Below are 13,797 nucleotides of genomic sequence, written 5' to 3'. Positions count from 1 at the left end.
TTAAAAAAAAATATATATATACATATATATATATATATATATATATATATATATATATATATATATATATATATATATACACACACACACACACACACACACACACACACACACATGAAAAAACTCATACACTACTGTAAATACAATTACTGCATTCAGAACACTACATTATTTAAATTAATGCAAATATTATCAGTCAAATGGAGCATTCATAAAATATCAAAAGCAAAAGTAGTTTTTTTGGTTTCATGGTCCATGTCAGATGATGTTCTTGGATTTATTTTACATCCACATTAATGTGCATGTTGCACTTCAGTGCTGAGCTTTTTTTTTTTCTTTTTTTTTTTTTTAACTTTATAGCAATTAAATTTTTCATATTGTCGGAAAAACAATCTAGTTTTCAGTGTTTTGACAATGCAAATTCTGATTAATCTAAGACAGGGGTCAGCAATCCTGGTCCTAGAGAGCCACTATTCTGCATGTTTAAGATGTTTCCCTCTTCCAGCACACCTGATGGTCATTATCAGGCTTCTGCAGAGCTTGATGATAGGCTTATCATTTGAATCAGGTGTGTTGGAAGAGGGATACACCTAAAACATGCAGGATAGTGGCTCTCTAGGACCAGGGTTACTGACCCCTGACCTAAGAGCTCAACCCATAGAGGAATAATAACCCTTTCAGTTTATCATATCACTGGACAGGAAGGATATGAAAAACTATAACCTGAAAAGTAGTTAGCAGCTGAGGTTGTCAGACATAAATGGTAGAGTAAAATATAACATACATATTGCATACAAATATTACCTAATATGTAGTCATAGAAGAGTAGAAGAATACCTAGGCTACCTCAAATCTGTGCACTGCTTGAGAATAAGAAGCCTAGTTACATTCCATCACTGTTGGGCCTACAGTCAGTATAAATGGTCAAGTTGTACTTATGCTAAGAAGCCTACATCTCAGATTTCTGTCATCACTCTCAGACTAGGGTTGGGTCTTTTAAAATAACAAACAATTATCTAATAACTACAACATGACTAATGGGGCTTTCAAAACACTCAAAGACACGCCTTGTGTCGTTGCTGGTAAAAGTAAAACGATAAATGAAAGCTGGGAAGACGTGATCCACAGACCTGACAAGCCCACTGAGTTCCATATCAGAGGACTGTCAAAAATAGGACTTCCTTATTCTGAACTGCCACATGTAACCGATGATTGGCTGATAGCATATACTGTGCTCTGATTGGTCCGTTGCAGACCCGCCTATGGAAAGTTCCATTTTATAGGGGGAGTTGATTTCGCTGTACATATTAATCCTTTTCACAAAAAAAGTATAATATATGTTCTTCCATTAAGTGTTCTGGATGGAAGAAAACAACAGTGATTTTCAGACTGTTGCAAATCTAGTAATTATGTAAACACCCAAAGACAAAACAAATAAATAAAAAAAATAAATAACTCCCCCTCCATTAATAGTTCGTTATGTCCGGTTTGTAGTCACCCAGCCGACGAACTGTGAATAAGCCTTATCAATATTCTCCACTGCTATCTTATCAGAATTGATTCATGTGACAGGTGTCAGCGGAGTTCGTTTAAGTTGTGTATTCTCTCATTTTATCCATCAGTATTTTTAGCATCTTGTCGCTGAAATATGCTGCGTTTGAGGGCGGCTGTTTGCCAGTCTTGGAGGGGGTAGGTACTAATGCTTCACATGAGCATACACGAGACTCCTTCACCTTAGCGCTGACTTTTGGAAGGTGTTAGTTAGCTAGTGTGTGCATTAGCTTGTAGTTTCGCTAAATGACTTAATATACCGTTTTAAGCAAAATTATAATCTTTTAGCTAATTAACTTCTGTTAAATACCATGTGACCACTGGGTTAATTGGTTCAATCGCTTCGTACGCTGCATTATATAATGTTAGCTATGGGTAACTGCTAATTGAAAGTAAAAGATCTATGGCTAAAGTAGCTACTTTTTGGCTAGCACACATTAGCCTAAATTATAACGTTCGCAGAGTTAGCCTAAATAATCAGAAAATATCTCCTCTATTTTCAATGCAACATTAATCTTGCAAAAACAAAAACACAACTTAAATGTTACGTAAAACATATGGATGTAATTCTATAGGGCAAGTATTTAAGGTGCCTCAAACCCCCGTTTCCTCTGAATAGGGTGATTCATTTCCAGAAGACGAGCCTTTTCACTTTACTTCTGCAGCTGCAAAAACTCAAGCAACACGTGAAGTCGTCTAACTTTGAGATGTTTATTATCTTGCTCGACTGGATTCCATGCAGCAAAAGCATTGAAGTTCAGTGTGTGGCTGAAAAAAAATCACAATAATATGTTGTTATAGACATTTAGGTGTGTTAGGTGGAACTTATTAAATCTCATGCTACCAGCAGGACTGTTTGCCTTGCAGTTTTGGCTATCCCCCATGTGACCTTCAGTTTAGAAAGTTTAGGGGAGAGGAGTTAATCATAAATTTGACAGAGAGATATGAGAGCAATGATCTGCTGGACTAGTTTAAAGGGATAAGGATCAAATAAGGTAAATCACCAGAGGAAGTGGTAGGGCTAAGAAGTGTTGGTATGTAACTCATGGCAAGTGTACGTCAGGGTTAAACAGTATGCATGACTGAACTGGTAGACTACAGAGCTCCCATGATGAAAAATATGTTAAAATAATAATAATGTTGAAGAAAAAAGGCTAATCAGTTGGACTTCCCAAAGAATGATTTGTGTAGTTTGAATATTTGACTCCACAGTCACATTATTTTGTGAAAAAACGATTGGTTTTTGGAGGGTTAGAGTTTTGCATAGGTTGCACACATGACCAGGGAAAAAAGGTATGAAACTAAGGCAAATAAAGGTGTGGCTGAGTTTTATTTGAGTTCTGAAGTCACTACATTCACATTTGGCCACTTAATTACTTATTTCCCTGATGCTGAGCTTCATAAATATGTATCCAATATGTGTATGACAGGTGATTGAGAGTTTTGTAGCATTAAAGTTGGGGGGGGGGCGTTGTATTGAAAGAACAAATTTGGAACCTTCTGAATAAATGCCAAGTCAGCCCCTTTATGTTACTTATTAGCAACTGTAAAGCACGTGGTTGGCTCAGCAAACAGATTGCTGAAATTATGACACAGCATTGAAGAGGGTCAGGCTAAAACCAGTTAGGGGTACCTCAGTCTGTTCATTCAAAGAGTTCATCATCATCCATATATGACAATGTAGTGGCCAGTTTAAGCCAGGTCAGTTCCCTATTATCCTTCTTCAGCCTCCTTTGGGTGAGGACCACCTCTGAATGGAAATTAGGCTTTTTATTGTCATAAAGTGAGCATTACATGGCATTAAACATTACTTGTTTGTGTTTCAAGGTTCAAAACCTTCCCTTGTGCAGCTGTGGAAGTGAAGAATGAGCCAATCCTGGGGTTTAACGAGGGAAGCCCAGAAAGAAAAGAACTTGTGCAGGTGAGAGAAGGTCAGATTTCCCTGAAATGTCACAAATGTATTAAACGTAAACTAAAAGACATACATGTGTTTTCATTCTGCTTCTTTTAGGCCTTAAAAGTCTGCAGGGAAAAACAGAGGAAATTCCATGTGTGGTTGGAGATGAACATGTGTGGACCAAAGACATCAGATATCAGTTATCTGTGAGTAGAATAAACAACACACTATTTAATCTGAGTAAACTATTGCACCATAGAGTTCACAAATATGGAGACCAAGGGCCACACCACTACAGTCATAACTCAAAGACACATTTGTATGTTGACTCTGATATGTGATGAAGTGTGAATTTAAAAAAAAAAAAAGTAGAACTCCATAAAATCTGATTTTAGCTCATTTATAGTTCTTGACAACATTGTCGTTTTTTCTGTTTTATTCTAACTTCATTTGTTTCTTCTCTTTAAAGCCATTTAATCATTCACATAAAGTGGCAAAGTTCTGTTACGCTGACAAGGTAAGTTGTAGCAAGATGTGGTTTCTCATTGGGATTGACTGCATATTCTGTATTTCAGTATGTTGATGAGCAAATTTTACTGAAATCTTAACACTGATACCTTCTTTATTCCAAATAAGCGTTAATTATCATTGACATGATCGATCTGTGAATGTGATGCAGGAGCTGATAAATAAAGCTATCTTAGCATCTGTGGCAGCACGAAGAGAATGGGACCTGAAGCCCGTCCAGGACAGAGCCCAGGTTCTGTTCAAGGCTGCAGATGTCATCAGTGGACCCAAGAGAGCAGAAATCCTGGCTAAAACCATGATTGGACAGGTAGACCACAATTTTTTATTTTTTTTTTTAACATCTTTTACCTACATTTGTCACTCATGTTTGTTGTTCTCCATTCTTAAATGAGCTAATTACACAGAGCAAAAACACTTTAGACTGTGTATTAACATGCCTTCCATAATATAGTCCAGAACTTTACAGATGTTATTCAAATGATTTCATACTGTTCTTGTGTTCCAGGGTAAGACGGTGGTACAAGCTGAGATTGACGCTGCTGCAGAACTGATTGACTTTTTCAGATTCAATGCCAAACATGCTGTTGAGCTGGAGAGTCAACAACCAATAGATGCTCCAGGAAGCACAAACACCATGCTTTATCGTGGACTGGAGGTGAGAACATCATCACATAAAGGAGGTGATATTGTAGATACCTTAACATTTAATCGTAACTTAATAAATTGTAGATTTCCATGTTGAACAAAGCTTTTTTTGGAGATCTCCAGCACGGGTTCACCAACTACACCTTTTCCCACAGGGCTTTGTAGCAGCTGTGGCTCCTTTTAACTTCACTGCTATTGGTGGAAATTTGGCAGGTACCCCAGCTCTGATGGTAAGTGTCAATATTTTCTCTCCATCTCTCACCTGTTTACATTTCATGGTGTTCACCTGGATGCAGGTATAAGTTCCCTGAACGACTTCACTTGTGCTGTTATTGCTGTTTGTCTTTGATTGTATCTGGACTGCCTTTTTTGTGGACCTGGATTTGTTCCTGTGTCTCCAGGGTAATGTAGTGCTGTGGAAGCCGAGTGACACTGCTATGTCTGCGAGCTACGCTGTCTACAAAGTCCTGAGAGACTGTGGCCTGCCCCCGAACATCATCCAGTTCTTGCCAGCTGATGGGCCAGTGTTCGGAGATACTATTGCAGCCTCTGAGCACCTAGCAGGCATCAATTTCACTGGCAGTGTCCCGTAAGGATGTTATATATTTAAAAGTCTACCCAAAAACACAGTTTCAAATGAGTGGTTCAGGCATTTTAGGACAGAACATTCATGTAAGCTGTAAAATGGGTTTATCAGTTTTTACACATATGGATTGGTGGATTAAATCTTCCTTTTTTTTGTGAATAAATGATGCCTTTTCTTGTAGGACCTTCAAACGTCTTTGGAAACAAGTTGCCCAGAACCTAGATGTCTACAGGACCTTCCCTCGGGTGGCAGGAGGTGAGGTGGAGTGAAAATGCATGACTTTTTTGATATGTTGTTTTTTTTTAATCAATCAAATTTTATTTATATTGCGCCAAATCATAACAAAAGTTATCCCATGACACTTTACATATTGAGCCGGTCGAAACCAGACTCTGAGCCAATTTACAGAAACCCAACAAAATCCTCCAGGAGCAAACTCTGTGTTAAAAGGGTTATATAAAATGAAAATGGGAATGCAACAACACTTCCTACCAAGTTAGAAAAGGAAAGTCACAATATTGCAGGATGTGTAGCTGCATTGTTGCAGTTGCATAATTTGGAGCCAGAGTCTTAACCATTGACACGCAGGGACCTGGTTCCTCCTCTTCATCTGAGTACTTGACTTGCTTTCTTACGCACAACTGACGGACAGCAATTGATTATCGGTCACCTATTTTTATATTTTAGAAAAGCTGATTAAAACAAGCTAAACAAAAACAAGTGGTTCCAGGAACAACAGACTCCGCCCCTTGCACGTATTGTAGCTTATTTTGGCATCAATCTAGCTGATGTCATCATGTCTATGCATGTGCAGATGTCAGCATATCAATTGTGTCTCAATATGTGGCAAGTCTGAAGTAAATTGAAACAAAATTGATGTTTTTTATAGACATTAGAAATTTCGTCCATTATAAGTAAATGAGAAGAAAAACGATTTAAAAAATTTGAATTTTGACCTACTTTTTCCAAAATGTAACCACATCTATTCTGGCTCACTAGTAATCTATAAACCCAATTTGGTATGAATTCAACCAATAGTTTTGCTGCTAGAGTGTTAACAAACAACTAACAAAGAAACAAATCAAACCAAAAACGGTACCCCTTGCCTTCCCTTCGGGGTGCGGGGTAAAGATGTACAAAAAGAGTACGAATCAACTGGAGGAAATCTGACAGATAGAGCTCAGTTTTCAGAATAAGTCTACTTTGTTATTGTACCTAAAATCCTATTGACCAATCCCGCTGTTAGATTACATTTTCTTGCAAGTACTTTTCAAAATGTAATCCTGTTCCATGCTTAAAATGTGCTGCTTAAGTGTTCTTTATTTTCCCTTTCTAGAGTGCGGTGGGAAAAACTTCCACTTCATCCACAAGTCTGCAGATGTTAACAGTGTAGTGAATGGAACCATCCGCTCAGCATTCGAATACGGAGGTCAGAAGTGTTCTGCTTGTTCCAGGATGTATGTACCAGACACCTTATGGCCACAGATCAAAGAGGGGCTTCTGTCTGTTCACAAAAACATTAAAGTGGGAGATGTGAGTAGAGAGCATACTTTTTGCTCTTTACAAAACAATGATAATATCAATAATAGATTGCATTTGAGTAACATTTTCTTTTTCATCAGCCTGTGGAAGACTTTGGTACCTTTTTCTCTGCTGTTATAGATGACAAGGTACAGTGTGTATGATATCATTTGTTCCAAAAGTTTATGTCCCTTTTTTACTGTTTTGGACCCTTTTAATTGCTTGAATTTTTATTTGCCTCGTTATCTAATATAATACACTAAATTTCCTCTCTTTTTTTCTCCCCTCTCCAGTCCTTTGGTCGCATAAAGAAATGGCTCGACCATGCAAAGTCCTCCCCCAATTTAAAGATCATTGCTGGTGGAAACTGTGATGACAAGAAGGGCTACTTTGTAGAACCTACTATCGTTGAGACCAAAGACCCACAAGACAGCATAATGAACGAGGTAACATCTCCCATAAATGGCTGTTTGCCTTCACTGGATAACTTAGTATAGCTGTTATGGATTAATCTGTTGCTTGTTCTCGAATATGTGATTCCTAATCCTTTGACGTTACACCAGCAATTGTTGTAAGCCGTAGTGTTATATCCAGATGACTAGTTATTTCCATAATCTTTACATAAAAACTGCTACTAGTGTTGAGACAAACTCTCAGGCTACTCATGTGGAAGGCATTGTGTCCATTAAATCCGAGGATAACGGCATGGATTACCAACATAAATGTGCAAAATCTGGCACACCGAAACATCCACCAGTGTTTTGATTAACTAAGCCGGAGCAAACCTTGTTTCACGCCCTGGTTCACACACTGAAAACAGAGGCTACATACATTGTGTATGTGTGTATTGTTAAGATGATCATGCAGATACTTCCGTTTTTTTCTCCATGAGTAGAAGTTATTCACCAAAGTATTTGTACAACCATTTTACCCCTTTCATGCATAGCGGTCACTACAGTGGACATCTATTCTACAGCTGTTCTCTTGTATATTCATAGGTTTTGTTGTTTTATTTGCATATCAGCCAACACAGTGGACACTTATGCACCATCCCATACACTACAATTCATACCATTACTGTAACTTTGCTCTTCTTGATAAACCTGATCTGCAGTAATATGTTTGAGTGTAAATCAGTTGCTAGTTGTCATTAAACTGTAATCAACAGTTTTCTTAAACAAAAAGCTTTTTTGCATATTATCTCCATGAAGTCAGTAATAACTTGTATTAGAGTATGATAAAATGTGAGAAAACATCAGATTAGCTGCGTTAAAAAGTTTTAATTTCATAGTTTTCACACAGTTTATCACTTTCTGTTATTGCGTTTTAAATACAAGTTTCTTTTCTTGAAAAATCAAACACATGGTGTCCAGCTGAGTGGACATTTTTGTAACACCATAAAAAAAGGTTCATTAAAAAAATGTTCAATCACACTGGTTTGCTCATGCCTAAAGAGGAATAAAAACACTCACGAAAAAGTCTTGATTAAGGTTCTCATAATTCATGCATCAAAGGGTTAAAAATACAAATAATATGTAATTTTTTTAATTTATATTTTTTTGAGCAATGTAATAATACATACAATGAAGTGGAATTACATTGCATACATTATACATTGCCTTTTATATCATTTTCTCCCCCTCCAGATTATGGAGATCTACTTTATATGAATGCATCATCAAAATGTCTTCAAATGGTTGACACAGTTTATCATACTTCTCTTAGGTTTATTACTAATTCTAAAGCCATGACACATCATTGTCAGTTGTATGCCAGAGTGGTTTGGCTTGCCCTGTCCACTAGGAGGCTGGGACACCTTTATTTAGAAGGCCATACTTGGACGATTGCCTTCCTATATCTGTAGATTAATAACAAGAAATGTTGATTCTTATTGTCTGCGATCAAATGATCATTTCTTCCTCTCTGTGCTGTGTGCCCGTACAAAGCTGGGTAAACGGGCATTGTCTACTCTGCTCCTTGCACATGGAATATGTTGTTAAAATATTGGAAACTGACTGAAGTGATCTCTTTGAATGCTTTTAAATCCAAACTCAAAGTGCTACAGACTAACTCAATAACTTGCACTTGTTTTTCATAGTTTGACTTGTCCTGTAAATTATTGTATGTTGTATTTCATGCTGCCTCTTGGCCAGGACTCCCTTGGAAAAGAGGTTCTTAATCTCAATGGGATCTTTTTTCCTGGTTAAATAAAGGTTAAATAAATAAATAAAGGTCAAGGTAAACTTTATTATTATTGTTCTACAGCCAGCAGTATCACACGTACAACTAACAATAAATACAATAAAAGGTCCATTAAAGGCAATAGCACCAACATTACAAAGAGTTATTCAGCAGAACAATGGCTGCTGGAACCAAAGAATTCCTCATCCTATTGGTCCTACATTTAGGAACACTGTATCTGGGAACTGATGGTTAATGCCAAATAATGCCAAAACCAACCCCAAGGCCCTCCGAGAAGGGGCAACAGCAGGAACAAGAACATTATAACAAAGTCTCTGCACAGTAGAAAATCAATTAAGTACAAGCAGTAACAAATCTGTGATATACAAAAATATTAACTGAGCCAATAATGTGTAATTAAAGTATTGCTTCTGTAGGTTCTACTGTAAACATTATGGTCATCATTTATTAATATTTTGTGTTTGTTTTCCAGGAAATCTTTGGTCCGGTTCTTTCAGTTTTTGTGTATCCTGAGAACAACTACAAAGAGGTGCTTCATCTGATAGACAACACATCCCCATATGCATTGACTGGAGCAGTGTTTGCCAAGGACGAGTAAGACAAGTTTTATATACATGCATGATCATGTACTGTGCAAAAACCTCTTGCAGAGATACCGTGGTTTTGATCTGGATTTTATGTTTTTTTTTTTTGCTGTAGACATAGGCTAGAAACTGTGCATTTTTACATTCTGTCAGACCTATATTTATCCGATACAGAAACAAATCTCCTCAAGGGACAGTTTGCACAGAAATCTGGGGGTTTTGTGAAGTAAAACTGGTAGGTTGCTTCTACATTTTTTAAGATATGGGGGAAGTTCTTATATTTACTTCTTCATACAGGGTTAATGCAGGTCATTAAAAAGCATTAAGTCATTAAATAGATTTTGTGAAAATTTAGGCCTTAAATGGCTTTTAAAAGCATTACAGTCGATGTCCAGAGGCATTAAAAAATTAAATACACTTGATGGATAAAAAGCATTGTTATTCACAATTTATTCTGATTATATAAACATTTAATAATTTAGATCGGAAGTATAGTGTGATGATTGACAGGCGGAACCCTTTAATTGGCTATTGTTTATGTCCGATGCACAAAGTCATCAACACCGGATGCTTGGAATGCAACGTGCTGTGAGCGTGCTCATGCTGTGGCAAAAGAGTGGAGGGAATGTTAGCAAATGTCAGAAAAATGGGAAAATGCAAATTTCAGCAGAAGTGACTGGAGGAGGAACTATTCAGAGCCTGGTTAAAGCCTGTGGACGGTAAACTGTCATAAAACTACATATAAAACTGTATCTGCAGTTGGACATAGGAGTTACATTTGTTTAAAGTGACATTAAAAATAGCATTAAACAGCATTAAATTAGATTCGCTGATGCCTGCAGAAACCCTGTCAAAAAGATTCAACAAGAAATACTAGAAGAAATGCATGTAATCAGAATAAATGATAAAAAGTTGAACTGCATGGCTTCCACAGGCAGATATTAAATGTGATCTTCATTAGTACGAAGTGCATGTTGAATTCTTTTGGTTTGACCATTCTGAATGTTTCCTCAGTCATCTCTTGTACCAAACTTCCTTCAAACTTGGGCTATCTGTTATTTTTCGTTAAGATAATCCGTTACTGCTATTATAATAGTTCTACTTTTGTTCTGAATTGTTTGTATTTAATGCTGTTGTATCGTGATAGAGACAGTAAAGGAAATGCATCTGTACGGCCATTATAACCTCGTTAAAACATAAACTTTTTTTTTGTTTTTTTTGTTTTTATTGGATCGTTTGCAAGATTTTTTGCACAGTACTGTTTATGCTATGAATGAAAGACTAATGCAGACATTTACAGTAGCTGTGTTCATATTCTCATTCTCCTTCATGATATGTTGTCTTTGTTTTTGTTTTTTTCCCCAAATCAGGAGTGTGATTGCAGAGGCAGCCAAAACCTTAAGAAATGCTGCAGGGAACTACTACGTAAATGACAAATCCACTGGTTCTGTTGTTGCTCAGCAGCCATTTGGTGGCGCCAGAGCCTCAGGTAAGAGTAGTCACTGCTCCCATGGACACTGCATTGCATTCTCATCTGTGACCATATTGTACATCTTGACTGTTAAACTACTGATACTCACAGCTCTTCATCTATTAAACATTACATTTTTTTATTACCTCTGCCAAGGAGGTTATGTTTTCATCGGGGTTTGTCTGTTTGTCTGTTAGCAAGATAACTCAAAAAGTTATGGAAGGATTTTTGATGAAATTTTCAGGAAATGTTGACACTGGCACAAGGAGCAAATGATTAAATTTTGGTGGTGGTCTGCACTGTCAGAGTGCTTTTCTAGTTTAAACAATATATTTATTGACATTTTTTCCTTATATACACACATACACTTGTAAATATACACACTGTTATTGCAAGTATGTAGACCTGTGGCTCACTAACAAGGGCACCTGCCGTTTTAGGCAAGGCAAGTTTATTTGTATAGCACATTTCAGCAACAAGGCAATTCAAGGTGCTTCACACAGGACACTGAAATAAAAAGAAACGCATTTAAAACATTATAAAAAAAAAACATGTAAAAGGTGATTAAAAACAGCGAGTAAGAAAACAACACATAAAATCAAAAAAAAATAAAAACACACACATATTAAAGTAAGAGTTGCAGTGCAGAGTTTCAAAAGAGAATATAAAATGTAAAAAGTCAAAATCCTTTTAGTCAAAGGTAGCAGTGAACAGGTGAGTCTTTAACCTGGACTTAAAAGAACTCAGACTCTCAGCAGACCTGATATTTTCTGGTAGTTCGTTCCAGGTATACGGAGCATAGAAACTGAACGCTGATTCTCCATGTTTAGTTCTGACTTTTGGAACAGAGAGCAGACCTGCACCAGATGACCTGAGTGGTCTGGATGGTTCAGACTGGACTAGAAGGTCTCTGATGTACTTTGGGCCTAAACCATTCAGTGCTTTATATGCTAGTAAGAGAATTTTAAAGTCTGTTCTCTGAGAGACAGGGAGCCAGTGTAGAGACCTCAGAACTGGAGTGATGTGGTCCACTCTCTTGTTCTTGGTTTTGTAGTGTTGTAAACAAAAACAAAAAAACAACAACAAACTAGAAAAGCACTCAGAGCGCAGACCTCCCCCAAGGCAGATCAGTCCCCCCCATCACCACCAAAATGTAATCATTTGTGCCTTGTGCCAGTATCAATATTTCCTGAAAATTTCACCCAAATCCGTCCATAACTTTTTGAGTTCTCTTGCTTATAGACAAACACACAGACAGACAAACCCTGATGAAAACATAACCACTGCCGTTACACTTGGCAGAGGTAAAAAAAATACAAATAAACAATTAAACATTAAATTTACTGATTATCCATATTCTTTGTCTTTATTAAGGCACTAATGACAAACCTGGAGGTCCACACTACGTTCTGAGATGGACCTCACCCCAGGTTGTGAAGCAGACACATGTCCCACTAAAAGAATGGAAATACACCTACATGGATTAAAGAATCCCTTCTGTGTTCTGGTCCAATCAACGCCATCCCTCCGCTGATTCCCAATCTCGACCCATAGACTTCTGTGAAATGAAGAGAGATCATCTCCTTGTCTGCAGCCAGATTTAGGTCGGCTTCCCTTTACCTCTGCCTGTAATAACCTTGCACTGAATCTAAACTTAGGAAATGAATGTATTTGACTGAATGGAAGCAGCTCATCATAACCCTGCAGATGTGGTGTGTATAGTCTTCCATGAAAACGTCCCATCACAACTGTTTCACGGCAGATCTTCTCTTGTGATTCTCCCCATGTTTTTGTCGACATATGCAGAGGTATCTGACGGTCTGGCTGGTGGTACATTAATTATGAGTAAATCCAGTTCCAAAATGAGGAAAATGCCTATGTTACAGTAGCTGTCTGAAAGTAATATTACAAATATATTTTTATCTATTTAAATGAAAATGTTATTGTAGGTCAATACTAAAAGACAGAGAAGTTTTCTTAGTTTGATAGAGCCCATATTACTTTTTAATATTTGTTAATGTCTTATTTGTTCATTAAGCAATAAAACTTGTAATTTGCAACAAGTAATCAGTTGCGAGATACACAAAAGGTTGTGTTTACAGTGTTATCTTTAGTGTGATTTGATTTCTATGTCATTTAAAAACCCTTAAAGTGAGTAATGCTTACTCAACAGCTAGATTGTACCATTTATCAAACAAACCACCGCCTTCTGAACTAAACCTTCACATGAACTGAAGTAGAAAACTGCCTCTCCAAAATGTGTTGTTTAATTCATAACTGCAGATGAACCTTTGTCACTAAAACGTATCCAAGTGATTCCAAAAACAAAAAACTTTGCCTACGTTTCCTGTGCAAGTGTGTGTGAAGAGTGTCATTTGCATTTTTAAAATGCTAGTGTTCCTATCGGCTGACATTTCTGCTGGTTTGTCTTTTCTCGACCGGTCTGGGCAGGATATATTTTGGAATAAGTATTTTGTACTTTAATCTACTGTACGCGCTGAAACTGATTTACAATATTTTCAGAATGTGCCTGCCGTAGTTATTGTAAATTCAGATGGTTAATTTTTTGACAATAAATATTAAATTATTAATATCAAAATGTGGTCTGGCTTCATTGTTTAGTTAATTTACTAACATCTTTTGGTTGCATTATCGCATTGCTGTCATCAGGTGTGTTCGTTTGGCTCCAGACTTCCAAACTGGTAAATCTATACAGGAATCTCAGTACCTGTCATACCTCACAGTCCATATTACACTTTAGTCAGTGTTTGTTTTAACCCATAAAGACCCACTGCTACTTTTGTGGCAGTTC

At 37.1% G+C, this 13,797-nt stretch overlaps 1 protein-coding gene across 1 annotated transcript; it reads left to right on the top strand.

Moving 5' to 3' along the window:
* Positions 1 to 1,487: 1,487 nt before the first annotated feature.
* Positions 1,488 to 13,586, top strand: aldh4a1 (aldehyde dehydrogenase 4 family, member A1). Its single transcript, XM_030134862.1, has 15 exons — positions 1,488 to 1,689; positions 3,379 to 3,500; positions 3,563 to 3,654; positions 3,918 to 3,965; positions 4,128 to 4,283; positions 4,482 to 4,631; positions 4,777 to 4,851; positions 5,023 to 5,210; positions 5,389 to 5,462; positions 6,544 to 6,740; positions 6,830 to 6,877; positions 7,022 to 7,174; positions 9,403 to 9,524; positions 10,885 to 11,003; positions 12,360 to 13,586. Exons 1-15 carry the CDS (start codon positions 1,649 to 1,651, stop codon positions 12,470 to 12,472), a joined length of 1,698 nt encoding a protein of 565 aa, XP_029990722.1. The 5' UTR covers positions 1,488 to 1,648; the 3' UTR covers positions 12,473 to 13,586.
* Positions 13,587 to 13,797: the final 211 nt, after the last annotated feature.

The sequence above is a fragment of the Sphaeramia orbicularis genome, chromosome 5 (genome assembly GCF_902148855.1).
Source record: "Sphaeramia orbicularis chromosome 5, fSphaOr1.1, whole genome shotgun sequence".
Classification (NCBI taxonomy): Eukaryota; Metazoa; Chordata; class Actinopteri; order Kurtiformes; family Apogonidae; genus Sphaeramia; species Sphaeramia orbicularis.
Note: the sequence above shows the minus strand (reverse complement) of the source record. Positions and strands in the feature narration are given on the sequence as shown.

What these genes read in the sequence shown, in the direction of transcription:
- aldh4a1 (XM_030134862.1), top strand. Translation starts at nt 1,649, where the DNA reads ATGCTGCGTTTGAGGGCGGCTGTTTGCCAGTCTTGGAGGGG. An exon ending in CTAAAACCATGATTGGACAG is followed by an intron (nt 4,284 to 4,481) that starts GTAGACCACAAT and finishes CTTGTGTTCCAG; the next exon opens with GGTAAGACGGTGGTACAAGC. An exon ending in TGCTTTATCGTGGACTGGAG is followed by an intron (nt 4,632 to 4,776) that starts GTGAGAACATCA and finishes CTTTTCCCACAG; the next exon opens with GGCTTTGTAGCAGCTGTGGC.